The 17858-nt window shown below is 39.9% G+C and overlaps 3 protein-coding genes across 3 annotated transcripts; 1 reads left to right on the forward strand and 2 right to left on the reverse strand.

Annotated features, from left to right (window-relative positions):
* Positions 1-276: 276 nt before the first annotated feature.
* Positions 277-2742, reverse strand: LOC108886359 (uncharacterized). The gene is made up of 4 exons (XM_018681183.2): positions 2527-2742; positions 2314-2414; positions 1785-1937; positions 277-1653 (listed from the first exon to the last, which is right to left on the reverse strand). Exons 1-4 carry the CDS (start codon positions 2615-2617, stop codon positions 1201-1203), a joined length of 798 nt encoding a protein of 265 aa, XP_018536699.1. The 5' UTR covers positions 2618-2742; the 3' UTR covers positions 277-1200.
* Positions 2743-8241: 5499 nt separating this feature from the next.
* LOC108886360 (uncharacterized) lies at positions 8242-10193 on the reverse strand. The gene is made up of 4 exons (XM_018681185.2): positions 10001-10193; positions 9602-9702; positions 9067-9240; positions 8242-8957 (listed from the first exon to the last, which is right to left on the reverse strand). Exons 1-4 carry the CDS (start codon positions 10089-10091, stop codon positions 8502-8504), a joined length of 822 nt encoding a protein of 273 aa, XP_018536701.1. The 5' UTR covers positions 10092-10193; the 3' UTR covers positions 8242-8501.
* Positions 10194-12318: 2125 nt separating this feature from the next.
* On the forward strand, positions 12319-14892 carry LOC108886361 (ubiquitin carboxyl-terminal hydrolase 17-like protein B; the record flags this gene model as incomplete). Its single annotated transcript, XM_018681186.2, is given in 12 exon segments — positions 12319-12479; positions 12584-12682; positions 12769-12877; positions 12984-13096; positions 13314-13384; positions 13474-13599; positions 13707-13802; positions 13882-14013; positions 14109-14237; positions 14347-14384; positions 14551-14591; positions 14690-14892. Coding segments are annotated over 11 exon segments (1101 nt in total), but the record flags the coding sequence as incomplete, so codon positions are not given.
* Positions 14893-17858: the final 2966 nt, after the last annotated feature.

Genomic DNA, 17858 nt, shown 5'->3' on the forward strand with positions numbered 1-17858 from the left:
TGCTGTGCTGTATGTGACTGATTGTATACTGAAGAGTGACAGTTATCTATCCTGACTTCCTGTGTTTTGATTGACAATCTAAATATCAGGGCCTGTCTTCATTCTCCTAATCTTCATCACATCTGCTCTCTGACCCTGTGTAGTCATTTTGGTTCACATCAGCTCCTCTGCTTTTCTGTACTTAAACTTCTCAGTGAAGTGCAGTCAACACTGAGGCCATCTCTTCCTAATTTCCTTAGTCACAAAGTGCATCCAGTCAAGAATGAAGGAGACAACTGAAATTCTGTCACCTCTTTATTTCTCCATAACTAGATTGTAGTCTATCATTAACACAAACAGTACAGTTGTATTATGAATAGGAACTTGTATTACTCAGCAAGTGCAGTTCATGCTACAGTCCAGCAGAGGGCACTCTGTGACATCTGGAACAATACTAATAAAAAATAGGGATATCCAACCACAACTAAATAACATTTCTGTGCTAAAATATAATCCATAACTATTTACATTTGAACAAACTTGCGTTGCAATAAACAAATAGTTTCACAGCAGCTTTTGATAAAACAAGCAGGATGTGAAGCTGTAGTCTCACACCAAAGACTGGAGCTGGAATATTAGGTAATTTCCAGTGATCATTTGAACATATAGCCATCTGACACACTGAAATATAGCTGAGAATACAGTGGCGCAGACATATTTTTAATTCTCAACTGATGACAGAGCTAACAGCCTATACAGCATTTTAAGTTTTGTCTTTGTGTCGTTCTGTTTTACAGAGCATTGCTTGTTTTAATCCAGGGATACATTCTTATTTTAATGTGAAACAGAAATAATAATAATAATCATTCACTCAAATGAATTGTATATATGTATATTCACTTTAACAAGAACGAACAGGAAAGCAATACACAATTAAACAAATAACAAAATGTGATTGGTATGGAAGGATAAGAAGATATATTTTCCAGGTAAATTCAAATTTCTGAAGTGATAAATGCTTCAGACTCAGATGTCACTGTTCTCAGCCTTATAATTCAGGTGTGCATCAGCTATGATGGTCACATTTTGCTGCCAATTTCTCACAAACAAAACAAGAACATTGTTCACTGGATGTTTCAATGAAGAGATGTGGAAAATACAGCAATGCTGCAGAAAAAACACATCAAAACAAACTGAAGCACTCACATAGTGTTGTTTACATTATTTTCTCCTCCACACAGGTATAGAGGTCTGTCTAGGGGCAACACCACTGGAGCAATGTACTGAATAATCACTTGTTTCCAAACAGTCATCAGTGAGTTTCAGGCACACAAAACAGAACTCCACTTGACACCAGGGACAGATGACATTTTTACATTGAGTTTTGTTATGCTCCAACAGTTGGCCACAAGTGGGACAGGCACGGACGGAGGGACAGCCAGTGACCATTACACTCTCAAAGGTGATATCTGGACAGGTGTGAAGTAATATCAGTGACTGGTCGCAGCAGCCGTCATTGTCACAGCGGTCTGACCGTGGAGCCCGACCCTTCCATTCCCTCAAACACTGCCAGCAGAATTCATAAGGCCATCTTCTGTTAGCTGTGCACACTGAGCAGCGGACTCTCAGATCAGACTCGTTCTCTCTGACCACATCAGATTTGCATCCAGGACACTGGGTAAAGACAGATGAAGGAAAACAGAGGGGGAATTTTTAATTTCAACATTTTATGAGCATGCAGAGAAATGTTTAATTTCCAAATAGGCTGCAGCTGGTTAATATCACAGTTTCAAAGAGACACTTACTATTTTGGTTTGTAAGTTATTCTTGGTATTGTAGGCCATGGCTGCTTCAAAGTACGCAGTTTCTTCCTGGGTCAGAAGAGCCATTTTACGAACCTCCATGCAAGACCACTCAGCACTACAACCGTACACTCCACACACAAATCTGCTCTCACCCTTTATTGAAATATAGAAAAGTAAATTAGTAAAATTATCACATTTTAGAAATGAGCAACTAGACACTGTGCAATTTTTTAAAGACTTTGTAAATCAGTTTGGAGTTTGGCATCTAGGATCTGACCTCATCACTCCAACACATATGATTACATAGAGATATTGGTGAGTGATGAGCAAATATCTTGCACCCAGCGCTATGGGATTCACGTGGGGCTGAAACAACAGGCAGCAATACTGACACTGAGTCACATCACATGAGAGGGAGGAATCTTAATTTTGGAGCAAAGCCCCCTGGCTATTGTGACATGTCAAATGTCTTTGGTGAAAATGAGTGCTTTTGAAATGTGGGTCGTAGCATTCATTAACAATAACCTACCTGTTCCAACAACCTGCGACACCAGTTGGTCAGAGACATCGGGGTCACAGCGTGTCCACAGGACATCAACGCTCTGCGAGACCTGAAACCTTCGCACAAAACTGAGAAACACACAACAAAGCAGTCACTCACTGTAGGCTGTGTCGATGTTTAGACGACATTCATACACTTCTTCCAGTAATTTTGAAATCGACGGACCAAGGACATACGTACAGTCTAACTCATCCTCCCTGTCCACAAATATAAGTGTCCAATCGCGAGGGTCGTAACACTTCTCCCGACCAGCTATTAAATATGAATCCATCTCTCGTCGCTGTCTTGATTTCTCCTGCGACTGCAGCTCCCTGTGTCACCTTCACTGACTGCACTTCTGTGTATGTGTGTGTGTGTTTTACTTTCTCTTTACCCCAGCACTTACAAGAAGTCACGTGGACGTTTTACCTGTGGAATTAAAAAAAATAGAAACATCACTTGTAGTCGTGTACAAAATGTTGCGTACACGTTAATGCATGAGTGGTATGTTATCAGTTATTTTTTTAAATTTCCAGTGGAAAAGACAAGTGAAGAGTTTCTTTACCTTTATAAAAAAGAAAATCTAATTGTTCATTTTAGAGTTGGGTGATTTGATTTAAAGCTTAGCTCTTTATTCTTCTTATCCTGATTGTCTTGTTTCCATTTTCCCTGTTTTTGACATTCCTTAGACTAGTGTTTGAATAGCACATATAGCACCAGCACTTTTCTTTCTTTCATTCTATTGCTTTTTATTGTTATGTTTTTATGTTCTTATTGGCATGTGTTTTGAAGCTGCCTTGCTCCAAAGATAATTTCCCCTTGTAGGACAATAAATATCTGTCCAAAAAGTCCACCATATAGTTTAATGATTCACCCTGCTTATGTCTAATTATCAAACATTTTATCTTTTTGGGATTTTATCCAGTGGAACATTGGGTAGACAGCTGTCTTCAGTTGCCAACAGTGACTGCAACAAGAGGCTTTATTTATTCAAGTTTTTAGTTGCTTTCGGTTTCTTCTTCACAGTTAAAAGAAATCATGTAACTGACTGGTCTGAATTCCCCGTCTATATTGTATTCATATTTCATTTTAGTTAACCTACTGTTAAGCAGTAATGCTCAGCACTTGCTCAACGCTGGTAATGTGCCAAAATCTGCTGCTGCTTGAATTTCAGGTAATTTCCAGTGACCACAACATGAGACGCTGATATTATCATACTCCAGTTAGTGACATCCCCTCTCTGACGCTAAACCACCTTCAACACCAACAAACACTGCCTTCTGCTCTCATAATCTTTGAGAGAGTGACCCTGAAAGGAGCCTCACACACGAAGACATGGCCGCATCGGTTTTGTTGCATTATCCAAATGGAATGAAGAACATTCACCTGTCCAACACCGAGGAGCAGATGTCAAAAGTGACAATACAGCAACTGAAGAGGAAAGCAATGGAAGCACTTCTCAAAATCCAAGGTAATAAATATGATTAAAACAGATAAAAGAAGAAACTACAATGCCATGATTGAACATGTAGTGGAAACTATGTACTTTCCCAAATGTTTTTAAAACATTTATTTTTGGTTGTTTCAAAATATCTAGCTAATATATAACAACAGTATATTGAATCTTGATCAGCCCATGAAGGGGCACTGTGAATTTGTCAAGTAGTTTTTCCGGTCACAACATCTTCCGATAATTTTTTTTTCTTGAAAAGTAAGTGGCCTTGAGTTATTTCATAACTCAGCCTGCTGTCCTGTTTAGCTGTGCTCAAGCCCATGTATAAATTTCCAACAATAACAATAGAGTTTAATGTTGCTCAGTAGCAGAGAATTTACTTCCTAGTCATGGTTGCTTGGTCAGTGTATAATTGAATTCAACTTGCTTTTTAAGAGATATGAATGTTCATCTTTCATGTAAGGCTGACACATATTTAAATTCTCTATCTCCCTTTCTCTGTGTTTCTACTGTGTGTGTGTAGAGCTGGATGAGGATGATGTGCAGCTGTCCTTCAACGGCCGGAAGCTGACCAGTGACTACAGCCTGCTGTCTAAATACGGAATCAAGCCCAATTCTGTGGTCCACCTGGTGTTGAGGGTTCAGGGAGGCTAGACAGCTTGGCAAAGAGCATTGAAGACTGAATGACCCTCTATCATCTCCTCTTTCCTGCTGAACAATCAGAGCCCAAACAAACATCTTTGAGTGCTTTACCCACAGTCCCCTCTTCGCTATATAAATCAGCATATGTTACACAGCTGTGCACTGTTAATTATTCAGAATTTAATTTATTCTTCACTCACCATTCAAATTTGTTATAAGCAACCTAAAAACAAACACCTCATGTAATGGTTGAGACTCATTATCTGTGTGTATGAAATATTGTTGAATCCTTTGGACTGTGAGACTGAGACGACCAGCCCCTGCTCCTCTTCACCAGCATCTGTCCACTAGAGTGATGTGACCAACTGACATGGCTGCAAATCAGTGGCAGATCAGATGAATATTGACCAGCACATATCAATATATTCACACTAACTCGTTTGATGAAATGATAACAACCATTTTGTGTAACCGTTTATAACAACACTCAGGAAAAGCTGGTTTAAAACTCTAAAATGTACCCCAACGTTGCTTGTTTGACATTTCAGTATTTATATTGAAAACATGACATGGTCCGTACCATTCTACCAGTTAATACTTACGTGCTTTCCATGCACACACGGGACTTTCCAGGTCTTAGTGTTAAACTGCTCTCATGAAATATCATCAGTCTTAGAGACTTAAAGGAATGTTTAAAATGTGTCATGATATATTCTGTTAAAACCCAGAGCCATAACTTGTATTTGAAAGCGACTATGTGAATGTTTGTGCTGTTCTCACACTGGAGCCTGAGGGGTCAAAGGATCAACTGTTTAATCCTAAAATGATAAGAAAAATGTGTGATTTTGTTCTTTTTTTCAGACCTTGTTGACCATTAAATCTCTTTTCCTTGCTTGCAACAAGTCATCAGCGTGTTATTTTAGAATAGATGTGCCACAGATACTTCTGGGCTGTTAAATTAAATTTGATTAGGTTTTATTCTGTGTGAATGGTCTCACAGCTCATCACATTCTTACACTTCTGAACTGTGTGTAAAATATCTGTTATATGTGAATAAATGTTTTATACACAAATGTGTTAAGTCAGACATCAGATAGACTTTCTGTATTCATGTAAGGATACAACAAGATGTCTTATTTATTTATCGATCTTACTTTCAGTTTTTCTTTTGCATTTACAAGAAATCACATGGGTTGATGGGTTTGTCCCCCCGCCCCAACCAAAAAAACAAAACAAAACAAAACACGTGTGCGTGCACACACACACCCATTATATTTATTAATAATTTTATTATTGTTATTTTATTTAGCCTACTGTTAAACAGTAATGCTCTGCTGACAACCTGAGTTTATTTTCTTATTTGTTTGAGTACTGTAGTGTTTTGTGTTTTTGTTGTTGCATTATTTTTGAATTTGCAGGTAAAACCCAGACAATTCACCAGGATTGATCAATTGTTTCATATCAGCTTGTTACAAGACAAACAGAAAGTGGAAGGACTGCTGATCACTGGTCTTATTCCAACAACTGCTGCTTGAATTGTGGGTGATTTCCAGTGGCCACAGCAACACTGATGGGCTGCACTGGTGCAACTATGTTTATATCCACCCTCTATTGTTGGATCTCCTTTATAAGCAAGAGACAATGCCTTCTACTGTCATAGCCTTCAAGACAGCGAACCTGAAAGGAACCTCACACACGAAGAAATGAGCAAAGGATCAGTTATGGTGCACTGGTGTCCAGGTGGAATGAAGAACATCCCCCTGTCCAACACCAAGGAGCAGGTGCAGAACACGACAGTGAAGGAGCTGAAGAAGAGAGTGAGGAAGGAGTTTTCAGTCATCCCAGGTAAGAAATATAAAAACAGAGAGTGGTGGAGAACTTGTTGTCCAGTCATGGCTGCACGATCAACTAAATGTTAACTGGCATTTTAAGAGAGATGAATGTTCATTACATATTTTAACTCTCTATCTCCCTCTCTCTGCATGTGTGTGTAGGGCTGAATGTGGATGATGTTCAGCTGTCCTTCAAAGGCCAGAAGCTGGACAATGACTGCAGCCCACTGTCTGAATATGGAATCCAGCACAAGTCTGTTCTCCAGCTGGTCTGGGGGCTTGGTGCATGATAGACAGCTGGACAAAGAGCAACGGAGGCCGTCATTACCTCCCCCTCCACCTCCACCACCACCTCCTCCTGCTGCTGCTTTGTGTCATATCTCACGAACGCTCTTGACTCAGTTCGCACACCGTTACTGCAGGATTCACATCCTGTTCATTCGTAAGATGTTTTAAATCTAAAACACCCAGCTGTTACAGGTTGTGCATGTGTGGAATGTGTCCACATACTTATATTGTGTATGTATAGAAACACATCCATGTTTGTAGGTAGTGTCTGTCCAAGGGCAAAGTAAGAGCAGGATCAGGCCTTTAAGGCTTCAACATGCTACATGTGGTAGACTGAAGCTCATGTATGTACCCACTCAGTAGATTAGAGTTTACAGTTTTAAAATAGATGAAAACAGTAACTTGGAGTAATGCAGTAAGACAAAAGAAGGGAAAACATACTGTGTAAAAAGTCAATATGAAGTCTGTGATCTAATCATAGGAGGCCTTCAAATGTGAGAGAGAACCTGTCCTCTTTGATCGTGTAGTTATGTCTCTCTGACAGCAGTGTATTGTATATTATAGTGTTAATTTAGTCCTTGCAGTTATAAAAAGTGAGTTACTGCAACCTTTCTGTCAGCTCCACCCACTCTGAGCCAGAGATCACTGTCTGATGTTTGATGTGAACATTGACTGAAGCTCCTGACCTGTATCTACATGTACTGCTGCCACATGACTGGCTGATTAGATATTTGTATGAATAAGTAGGTGCACTAATGTGCCTAATAAACTGTTATACTGTTGATGTTTTTCTTTTTGTGTGTTTTTCTCTTGTCTGTCTTCTCTTGGGTCTCCTCCCTCTTGTCTGTCAGTGTGTGTGTGTGTGTGTGTGTGTGTGTGTGTGTGTAGGTGTGGCACTGCTCCTGGCTCACCTGCTTTCCATTAACAATCACCTGCAGTACAAGAACCCCAGCTCCTCTGGTTCTTCTGCCTCTGGATTCACTAACTGACAAAGCCAAATCTAAAGTCGTTCTCAGTTACAAAGTTCTCTGCAATGAATACACCTTTCAGCCACTTAATATTTCCTGAGTATTTGGACAGGAAACGTCTGGAGGAAGACTGTGAGCATGCATCATGAGCAGTATGAAAATGTGGTCTGTGGTCTGTCCTTGTTTCTGTAAAGGTATGGAGACTTGTCTGAGAGGCACACCATCACTGCAGAGGATGAAGTAGGAGCTCATCTTTGAGCACTCAGGAACTTCAAAATTCAATCTGACTTTTAAGTAGATTTGAAAATAATAAAGACATTTAGTGTGGACAGGAAATTTAATATGAAGACTCATAAGTTAAAGCGCACAGCCTTTATTATCTACATCATGTCATGGAGAACTATTCTTTTTATCTACATCCGCAAGTCATCCACATCATTGTTTTAAAGTGTTGTTTTGAAATTGACCTGTAGAGGGTGCTACAGCTCCTTCTAGGCCTTTAAATCAAAATTGACTATATATTTTTGTTCCATGTGAATGATCTTCTTACACTTCTGTACCTATATTGGCAAAATTGACCAGTTTCCATCTTGACTACATGTCTATACTGTGTGTAAAATATCTATTATATGTGGATAAATATTACTATTTTACTGACATTTATCTTGTCCAACGTACAGGGAATTTACTCACATTCATGTGTCTAGGTCAGACATCAAATAGACTTTCTGTATTCATGTAATGAGGAACTTTATTAATGGATTCACTTAACTATCACTGAGCAGAGATTAAAGAAGAAACCATTTAAAATGACAATTTTAAAACAGTGTATGAGAAAACACAACAGATATTTTAATGCTGTTAATATACATGAACAAACAGGTCTATAAGTCAACAGTTGTCTTCAGTTACGATGTGAAACTCAACAGGAAAAGTGTGACAGAGGGGGCTGTAAGTACACATCATGAGTAGTGAATGTGTGCATACTCTCTTTTAGTTTCTGTGCCACACAGGTATGGAGGTTTGTCTGGGAGCCACTCCAGTGCTGCAGGGGATGAAGTAAGAGCTTGTCCTCAGACACTCAGGAGTGAGCTTCAGACACACAAAGCAGAACTCAACCTGACAGCGAGGGCAGATGATGTTCTTGCAGCCTGTTTTGTCGTGCTCCACCCGCTGACCGCAGGTGGGACAGGCCCGGATGGAGGGACACTTGTCAACCCCCTGCACCTGAGGGAGAGAGGTGTCCTTACAGTTCTTGAGAAGCTGGAGGTCGTGGTTGACGCAGCCGTCGTTGTCGCAGCGGTCGGCGCGTGGAGCTTTACCTTTCCACGGCTTCAGACACTGCCAGCAGAACTGGTACACCTCCTTCTTGTCTGCTTGGCAGATTGTGCACTGCACACTGAGGTTTGTCAGGTCCTCTCTCTCCACATAGGTTTTGCACCCAGGACACTGTTGGAGAAGAATAATTCAACATCTTTTACTCTGAGAGTTAGATGAGGGGACTGATATCACTCTTTCTCTCTCATAAATATATCAGACTGTATCTTTTTACACTCACTGTTTTGAATTCACAGTATTCAATGGCAGCCAGACGAGCGATGTTCTCTTCAAAGTGCTGCATCTCTTCAGAGGTCAGCACTGCCAGCCTGCGCACCTCTTGGTAAGACCACACTGCGTCACACTTCTGCAGGGTGCCGTTCTTTAAAGCGGGACACTTAAACTTGTATTGGCCCTGAAATTAAAAGGCCAGATTGTGTTTTATCGCCAGTCAAAGACTTGATGAACCAAACTGGATTGCCTTACAAAAGGCAGATGAGTACTCCCTGAATGTTAACACTTCTGGCCACTTGGGGGCAGTAGAAACATGTTGTGAACACAACATCTCAGTTTATTTTATGAACTTGTTACCAAACAGTGGAGAAACATGATTGTTTAGTCAGTAAGCTGATCTGTAGGGAATATTCCTAGTTCACTAAGTTTAATAAATTGTCAAAATGCAGAAATAATTGGGAACTAATTTTTTAGGCGTTAATTCTTCTGACATGGAGCAGAAACACTCCTCTGTGTTGTGTTAATGAGATGGTGGAAAGTACCTGATCCAGCAGGCTGCGGCACCACCCAGTGAGAGACTCCGGGGTGACGGCATGGCCGCAGGACATCTCTGCTCGGAGACACCTGTCTCCCTCCTCTGGCGCTGAGGAAAACAACAACAAGAGCAGACATTGAACGCACCATCAAAGTCACATATAGCTTGCTGAGGAGGGAAACAACTGATCAATAACTGAGAACGTCGTATACGTCGAATAACAATATCTTTCGTTACATATCATTAAAGTGATTTAATGCATCTAGTTCCTTTAACTGACTTAAATTGGAAAGTTAATCATCACATTAATAAAGCAATTATATGCGGAAATGATGAGAAACAAAGATGACCTGAGGAAATCCTGCACCTGATCGACAGTATAAAGTGTTTATAATCAAAGTCTTACGCAGTGGATCCAGATCATCTGGTCTGTTGACAAATTTCAGAGTGGTGTCTCTGGGGTCGTATCTTTTCTCCCCCTCACCCCGCGTGGTCATTTTGATTCAGCTCGTCTGATCCTCGTCGATAAACGTCTTCTCTGTCTGCGCTCTGGATGTGAGCACTGAGGACTGAGGCTGGCTCTGTTGCTGTGTCACCTTCACTGACTGTTAGTTTCGGCTTGGCAGTTACAAGAAGTCACATGACGGCAGGTCTGAGTTTTATAAGTTGAGTGTTTTTGTTTTTTCACCGGCTGATAGCTCATGTTTTTGTTTATGGCCTAATTTGTGCAGTTGTTACACTAATGTTTTGACATTTTAAATGTGGAGCAGGTAAACAAACACTACTTTGGTCACGTGCAGCACTGCTGGAATATCCAGTTATCACTTTAATTACATTAAACTTCAGCTGTATGGAAATAGTGCACAGGCATTATGATGGAAACTACAAACTAAAAAAGACGCATTTGGTCAAAATGTGTCCAGATTTATGGAAAGACTTGATGCTGTTGTGAAAGAGGCGATAAAGGAGCTGATAGGTTCAGAAGGCGTGTAGTGTAACACCTCAACCAATGACACATAAAATAAGAAACTTTCACTTTACATTACATTTTAACCTATTGTACATGTTGTTAATAATAACTGAAAGTAAAAGTGTCCTCAGCTCCTGTCCTACGTCACTTCCTCTTGATTCGTCCAAACAACTCTCAGAAGCGCCACTAACACTCAGCGACAGAGGCGAGAGAAGCGAAACAGCCCGCACACAGAAACATCACGAAATGGGGAAAATCTACCAAGTCATGGTTCATGGACTGAGAGGCGAGAAGATGATCATCGACCTGTGCAACACTGAGGAGCAGATGCAGAGCATGACAGTGCTGCAACTGAAGGAGAAAATCGCTCAGAGGCTTCCCGACACCGCAGGTAAATAAGGCCGGACGAACAGTGCTGAGGACAGTCAGAGATTCATATTTAGCCCGAGAAAGACGCTGAGTATGATCTTTGAAACTGTGTTTTCCTGTTGTGAGTCTAATAGCAGAATATCCCAAGTTTCTTTTTCTCCATGAAATGATTGTGAAGTTAATCTTCAAGGGCATTTTGCAACTTGCAAAGAGATAAGAAGTAGATTCTTTACTTAATGAGAATGAAGTAGTAACACTTTAAACACTGCTAAATACTGCATTTGAATTGTGCTGAGAACAAAATGTACCTCAAGTATCAAAAGTGAAAGTATACATTATCCAGAATGACTCTGCTCTGAGTGTTATTTTGTTATATAAGTTTCCACCATCACTTTCATACTCAACAACCAGCTGAGGAAAAACAGGTTGTCAGTCCTAGAGTAGCAACTAGTGATTGAACGTGACCTCCAAAGTGAGCTTAACTTTTTATTCTGTCTGTTGTTTTCCTGTGTGTGTGTGTGTGTGTGTGTGTGTGTGTGTGTGTAGGAGAGGAGGCCCTGCGGCTCATCTTCACAGACAAGATGCTGGACGGAGACTCCTCGCTGCTGTCTGAATATGGAATCCAGCACATGTCTGTCATCCAGATGGTGGTGAGGGTTCCTGGAGGACTGATCGCCTGAAAGAGACCATCTCCTTCTATCGCCACCACCAGTGCCACTGATGAAAACTGTTTACATATGTTCCAGCTTTATTGTATGGGATAGTTTCTTGCAATAATCCTTTATCATTCTCATGATTCCTTGGAATATCTTTGAAAAAAATCACTCATTGTTGTACAAAATAAAACCAGGTTCTCTCTAATACCTCGTCTTTGATTAATGTGTGCACACTTATTCCTACATCTAAGCCACCTAGGCATTAAAAGTCTCAGTCTCAGGTCTCTAACAAATAATTTGCTATATATCCTGGGGATGAGACTCTTCCTAAAGACTTCCTAAAACTGTCAATCAGTTTGATTTTAAATCACATTAAGCTGAATAATTCAATACATCAAGAGGCTCCAAATCTTTTCATGTGGGGGCATGATTTTAACAAATATTAACTACATTTGTTTTTATGGGGATTTTGTAATATGCAATAGATTAATTAATATATTAATTGTGTTTAAATACATGAGCCACAACTAGGAAATGTGGGGTTTGTATGTGCTGCATTCAGGTCCTACACAAAATTCTGCACGTCACAAAATGTCTGACACAAAACTCCTTTCAGTTGCTGAACAATAACAGATAACAGCATCTATCATATACGCAATAATGTTCAATTTCCTTGTTAGTCATGTGAGGCTTCTGCTAAATAAAGCCATATTTCCGATACACCATGAACGCAGCACTCCAGGAAACGTAGGGACGAAAGAGAAAGTGTTTCTGGGGTTTAACTTTGACAGGAGATAGAAATCCTCCTCGTATGAGTCGATAGTAAAAAGAGAAGTTATTTTCCAACAGTCTGCAGGAATGTCTGGAAAGTGTGACTCTATCAGCTGAAGGTAGGCACATATTTACCTACTGTCATGTAGGTACTGTCATTTGTATTCGCTAGCAGCACATTTACGATTGATTGATCAACTGTTTGTCAAACTGCAAACCCCAGTGCAGCTGGTAACAGTGTGGAGGTGGACTGATCGAGTCTCCAAAAAGAGAAGAAAAATGAATTACTATGACAATGATCTACAGGTGTTCGCTCCTCCAGGTAAGATAGGTGCTGTCAGGCAGGTTTATCAGCCACAGTAAAGTCATTTTTACAGTTTGCATGCATCTGAAAAAATCTCCTCCCAGCAGCAAATAAAAAGTACCATGGCCTGTTAAACCAAGGAGCAACGTGTTACTTGAACAGTGTGCTGCAGGTGCTGTTCATGACCGAAGACTTCAGAGAGGCTGTGGAAAGGTTCGTCACCAAGTCCAACTTCATGTCATATGATGTGTCTGTTGTAAGTCAGGGCTACTGTGCACCTTTGTATCACTAATGGCCACTATGTCTGAATCTTGTTTAGGTTCACCTGTGGCTCTGATCTCATTGATCATCATCTTCAAGCCCTGTTTGAAGACTTGAAGAAAAGAACAACATACACTTATAACATCACAAAGAAACTGGGCATCGACAGAGGTACATAGAACAACATGTAGCCTTTTGAAGAGGCTTCATGAAGGACCAAACAACTTAAGTTTTCATGGAGTAGTATCTTAAAATAACATAATGTGATTGTCCTGTCCTGTGTCCTGTGGTCAAGAAGTGTTCATTTAAGACCTACAGATACCCATAGTGTTTTTATATATTTGGTTGATGTGGTAATTTTACCTTTTACTTATTTCATTTTAATCAGTGAATGAACAGCGAGATGCTGCTGAGTACTATGAGAAGATTTTAACTCAGACCAGTCATGAAGCATCAAAGGTCAGAGCATCATCAATATTGTAGGAAATTTGTAAGCTACATAAAAAAATAACACTTGTTCATCAGCGTCTGTATTTTTGTGTTTTCAGATCTTCCACGGACAGTTGACACATGTGACCATATGTTCCACATGTCGTGCAGAGAAAAACAGAGATGGGCTGTTTTGGCATCTTCCTCTTGAGTTGGTGGATTCCTACAGTGAAGACTACAGCGTGGTAAGAACCTGACTTAGACCATCATGAACTTTACATCCATTAAAGTGGTCAGGACATCTGTGACAGAGCTGATTCCAGATACAAATGACATGAGTGTGTTTTATTAGGTGGATGGGACCGAGGAGTATTTCAGAGATTTGAATTTCAGTGGAGAAAACCAGATGTACTGTGACCAGTGTGATGCCAAATCTGATGCTACTGTGGTGAGTGATGAGAAAACATGTTTCTCATTCATGTGCATTGAGGAAATTACAATAACATGACAACATGTGTTTGATTCAGAAATGTGTGATGAAGCATCATCCAGAGGTTTTGACGCTGCTGCTGAAGAGGTTTCAGTTTGACTACTACTACATGTCATATGTCAAAAACCCCCGTGTTGTGGATGTTCCCTCCACCCTACACATCCCAGAGGTATACATGTGTACACTTTATATTTTAAGGTTTAATCATAATATTTCTGGTCATTTCTGACAGTAATTTCCGTCACCTTTCTTGGTGGTGTTCAGAATCAGACGTATGAACTGTATGCAGTGGTTGAGCATTTTGGTGGTCTCAGAAGTGGACATTACACTGCAAAGATCAAGTCCCAGGAGGATGGGAGATGGTACAACTTTGATGATAGCAATGTCACACTGGTAAGAACTTTAACTCCAGTGTTCACAAACCACTTTGATGTAAAATTACATATGACAGTGGAAAAAGAAGATTTGTCTTCTAATGTTTGGTTTTTCTTTTGATCAACAGCTTGATTATCAGCCATCACAGGAGGATCACAGTGAGAAGTAAGTGTGTTATTTGAACTTTCACATTAGTCAGGCTAAGATGCAAAAGAGTTCACTTGAATATATCATATAAGTATAATGAAAGACTGTATTACACCATGCTGCAGACTGTTTCTCTAATGTGTTTGAAAATGAACTTTGTCTCTTCTCATGTTTCTTCCACTAGATCCTACAGCGCTTATCTTCTTTTTTACAGAAAAAAGAAAAGTAAGAGGCATACACTGACAATTTCACTCACATTTACTGTGAATGACTGCATCAAATTTGGTACTTTGCTTTGAATTCATTTGAATCTTGTTTTCTAGTCCACTCTGCAGATACTTGTTCTCAAGGTGACCGGGAGGTGTCAACCAGTGGAGGTGTCCCACCTGTTACCAGTGTCATCTATGACCATGGTCAAGATGCTGAACAGTTTAGAAAGAGAGAGGAAGATGAGAAGACAGAGGAGAAAGTGGGTAATGACCCTGTAGAGCCTGTTTCCAACGACAGAAATGAACAAACAGGAATTAGAGACATGGTCACTGTTGGGTCTGTAGATGATGTCAGGCAGAGAGAATCACACAATCCTCAAGAGAATGATGAGGAAAGCAGAGACTATGGTGATTATCCTCCAGATGCTCACACTGAAAAGGGAGAGCTGTACACTACAGAAACTCAGCCTAGAGAGAGAGTTGATGAACAGGGCCATGACAATGTAGGAACAGATTATAGTAGAGAGAGTGAACCAGATTTTAAACCTGAAGTCAGAGACAGGCATGCAAGATATAATCAACTTAACACACAGGATGAGATGAACAGTGTACAGAGGAGAGTAACTGATGTAAAGACAGACATGGATAGAAAGACTGAAAGTGATAAACAGTCAGAAAATACAGATAAATCCTTGACAGAATACCTAAACAGGTATGAAAAGCATCAGGGCAGTGAAGGATTAGATGATGTTAATGAAAAGCAGGAAGTTGAACAAGATTATAACTGTCAGGATGTTAACGTGGATGAAAAGGGAGACGTGGAGAAGAGGGAAATAGATGTTAAAGATGTAGTGGAAGGAAAGACTGGACCCGATGGACCAACATCAGAGAGCAGATGCCTCTTAACAAAATATGACCTCTGCTTTCCCAAGTCTAGTAAACACAACATGTCAGAAGAAAACCAGAGGTGTAAACACAAAAATGTGCCTGATATAATGGACAAAAATGGAGATGATGAGAAGATAGAAAAAGATGTTAAAGGTGACAAGGCAGGAAAGACTGCAGCTAATAGACTGACATCAGGGGGAAGAAAGCTCCTGACAAAATATGACCTCTGCCATCTAAGGCTTCAGAACAATGGAGGAGTTGGTGACAGTAAACAGAACAGGCCAGAGGATGATCAGGGATGTAACCAGGGAGGCAGTAGCAGAAATGAAAGACATGAGCAACAGGGAGAGGAGATGAGGGGTGTTAAGGGAAAGGAGGAACAAAATAGAAGACATGAATATGCACAAAGAACAGGAACATTCACAACAGAACCTCAGCCAAGAGAAGGTGTAGAGGATCAGGACAAGAGAGGATCAGATGATGATGGACAGAGCAGACCAGAGCAGAATATCAGTGTTCAACACACAATGCTTACAGATGTCGATGTGGAGGAACAAGCCAAAGGTCAAGAGAATAAAGAGGATGAAGAAACTGAAAACAAAGAGGGCTGCTCTCAAACAGGACTGGAAAAAATGGAAAAATTTACAAAGAACCAGGAAGTTGAAAAGACGACACTGGGGAATTCTAATCCAAATGAAACAACTGGTATAAGTGGGCCAAAGCACAAAACAATATATGTGAAGATAACTGAGGTAGTAGAAACACCTAGTGGTATTCAAAGCAGCAGTCAGATGACGACCACAATAATTAAAACCATTGATGGAATCTCACAATACAGCATTAAGAGTCAGGTAAACAATGAGGGGATTGCTGAAAGAAAATCAGATCCAGAAACAGATGCACATGATGCTTTGTCTGATAATTTTAGCAGTTTAAATATGAATGAGTCACTTTTATCAAAACCACAAAACAGAAACAAAAGAGTCATCGAAGAGGAGAATGATCCAAACAATATAATCTGTTCACGTGCCAAAAAAATACAAAAAATGTCTGATTCACAAACACAAGCTGCAGGAATAAAACGTGCAGTGAAAGAAAAAATGTGCTCACAGGAGGAGAAGATGGTGGCATGTGACAGAAAGAAAAAAAGAACCAGACCAAAAAAAACAGAATAAGACGGATGTTTGTTTTTCATTTTTTGGGAAAAGCCAGAAAAATGCAGACCAAGCCTCAAAGGCAGATTAAGGATCATATAAATCACTATTTTAAAAGAATGCATTGTGGTCATTGTGGTGATCCACAAGATTGTACCTCTAGTTTTTAATTGTTGCTTGTCAGTACTTAACAATATTGCACTGATCAGGGATCTGGTAGTTATCCAGCAGTATGGACAGGCTGTAGGCTGCATCTATATTTATTATTGAGTGTGTGTTGGTAGCTCTCTCCTCTGTTTAACAGACCTTTGCTGGTTTTTGCTGATGTAAAATGCATCACTTCCTGTTTACCACAGGATTGTTTTGTGTGTAAAGAACAGCCAATGTAAAAAGGTTTAATTAGTAAATTATCAGTAAACAGAAATAACTGAATGATCAATGATGATTTCTTTGTCTTTAGTTGCTCTTCTTAGTTTCAGTATTTACTGAATGTAATGTGTAGTTTGGTTTCAGACAAAAGATTGTGTGTGGAAACTCAAATGTAAATCTTTGTGATATTTTATTTGAACGTTTGATGTGCTGTCTTTTGGTCTCAGTGTTGTTTACGAGCAAAAGACAGTTTTAAACAAAACTGCCACAAAGATCCTAAAGATTTTCTTTTCTTTTAACGCAGACCTTTGTGTTGTGATTCACCTCTGTGTCACTTAAGAGATTCTGACACTGATATGAATAAATAAATATGTCCGCATTGATGAACCTGACATGAGGATTATTTATCTCTGGTTAAATTGTTATCTTAATGTTCCCAGATGTCTTTTAAATTTACCTTAATTTTAAAATAAATAGAAAACAGAAACAATAGAAAGTGATTTATTTTACAGCGATCATCAGTAAGGCGCCATTTTAGCAATAAAATGCTATTCAGTTTCTTTGTGAATCATATGATCGTGAATGCAGCATCCCAGCAAAGAGCGACAAGTGAAAGCGAAAGTAACCAGAGGGACATGAGACAGCAGTACTGTTCGCGTGAGTCGATGACAAACAGGGAAGTTATTTTTAAACAGTCTGCAGGAATGTCTTGAAGGTAATCTAGCTGAAGGTAGGCTTATGTTTATCTGCTTTCGTGTATTTGTATTCGGTTGCGCACCCGTCGCGATTGATTGTCAACAACTTTTGTGAACTGCAAACCCCTCCGTGCAGGTGGAAACTGTGGAGGTGGAGAGGCAAAATGAGTCACTCTA

This window comes from Lates calcarifer, unplaced genomic scaffold, assembly GCF_001640805.2.
Source record: "Lates calcarifer isolate ASB-BC8 unplaced genomic scaffold, TLL_Latcal_v3 _unitig_1111_quiver_1764, whole genome shotgun sequence".
Lineage (NCBI taxonomy): Eukaryota > Metazoa > Chordata > Actinopteri > Centropomidae > Lates > Lates calcarifer.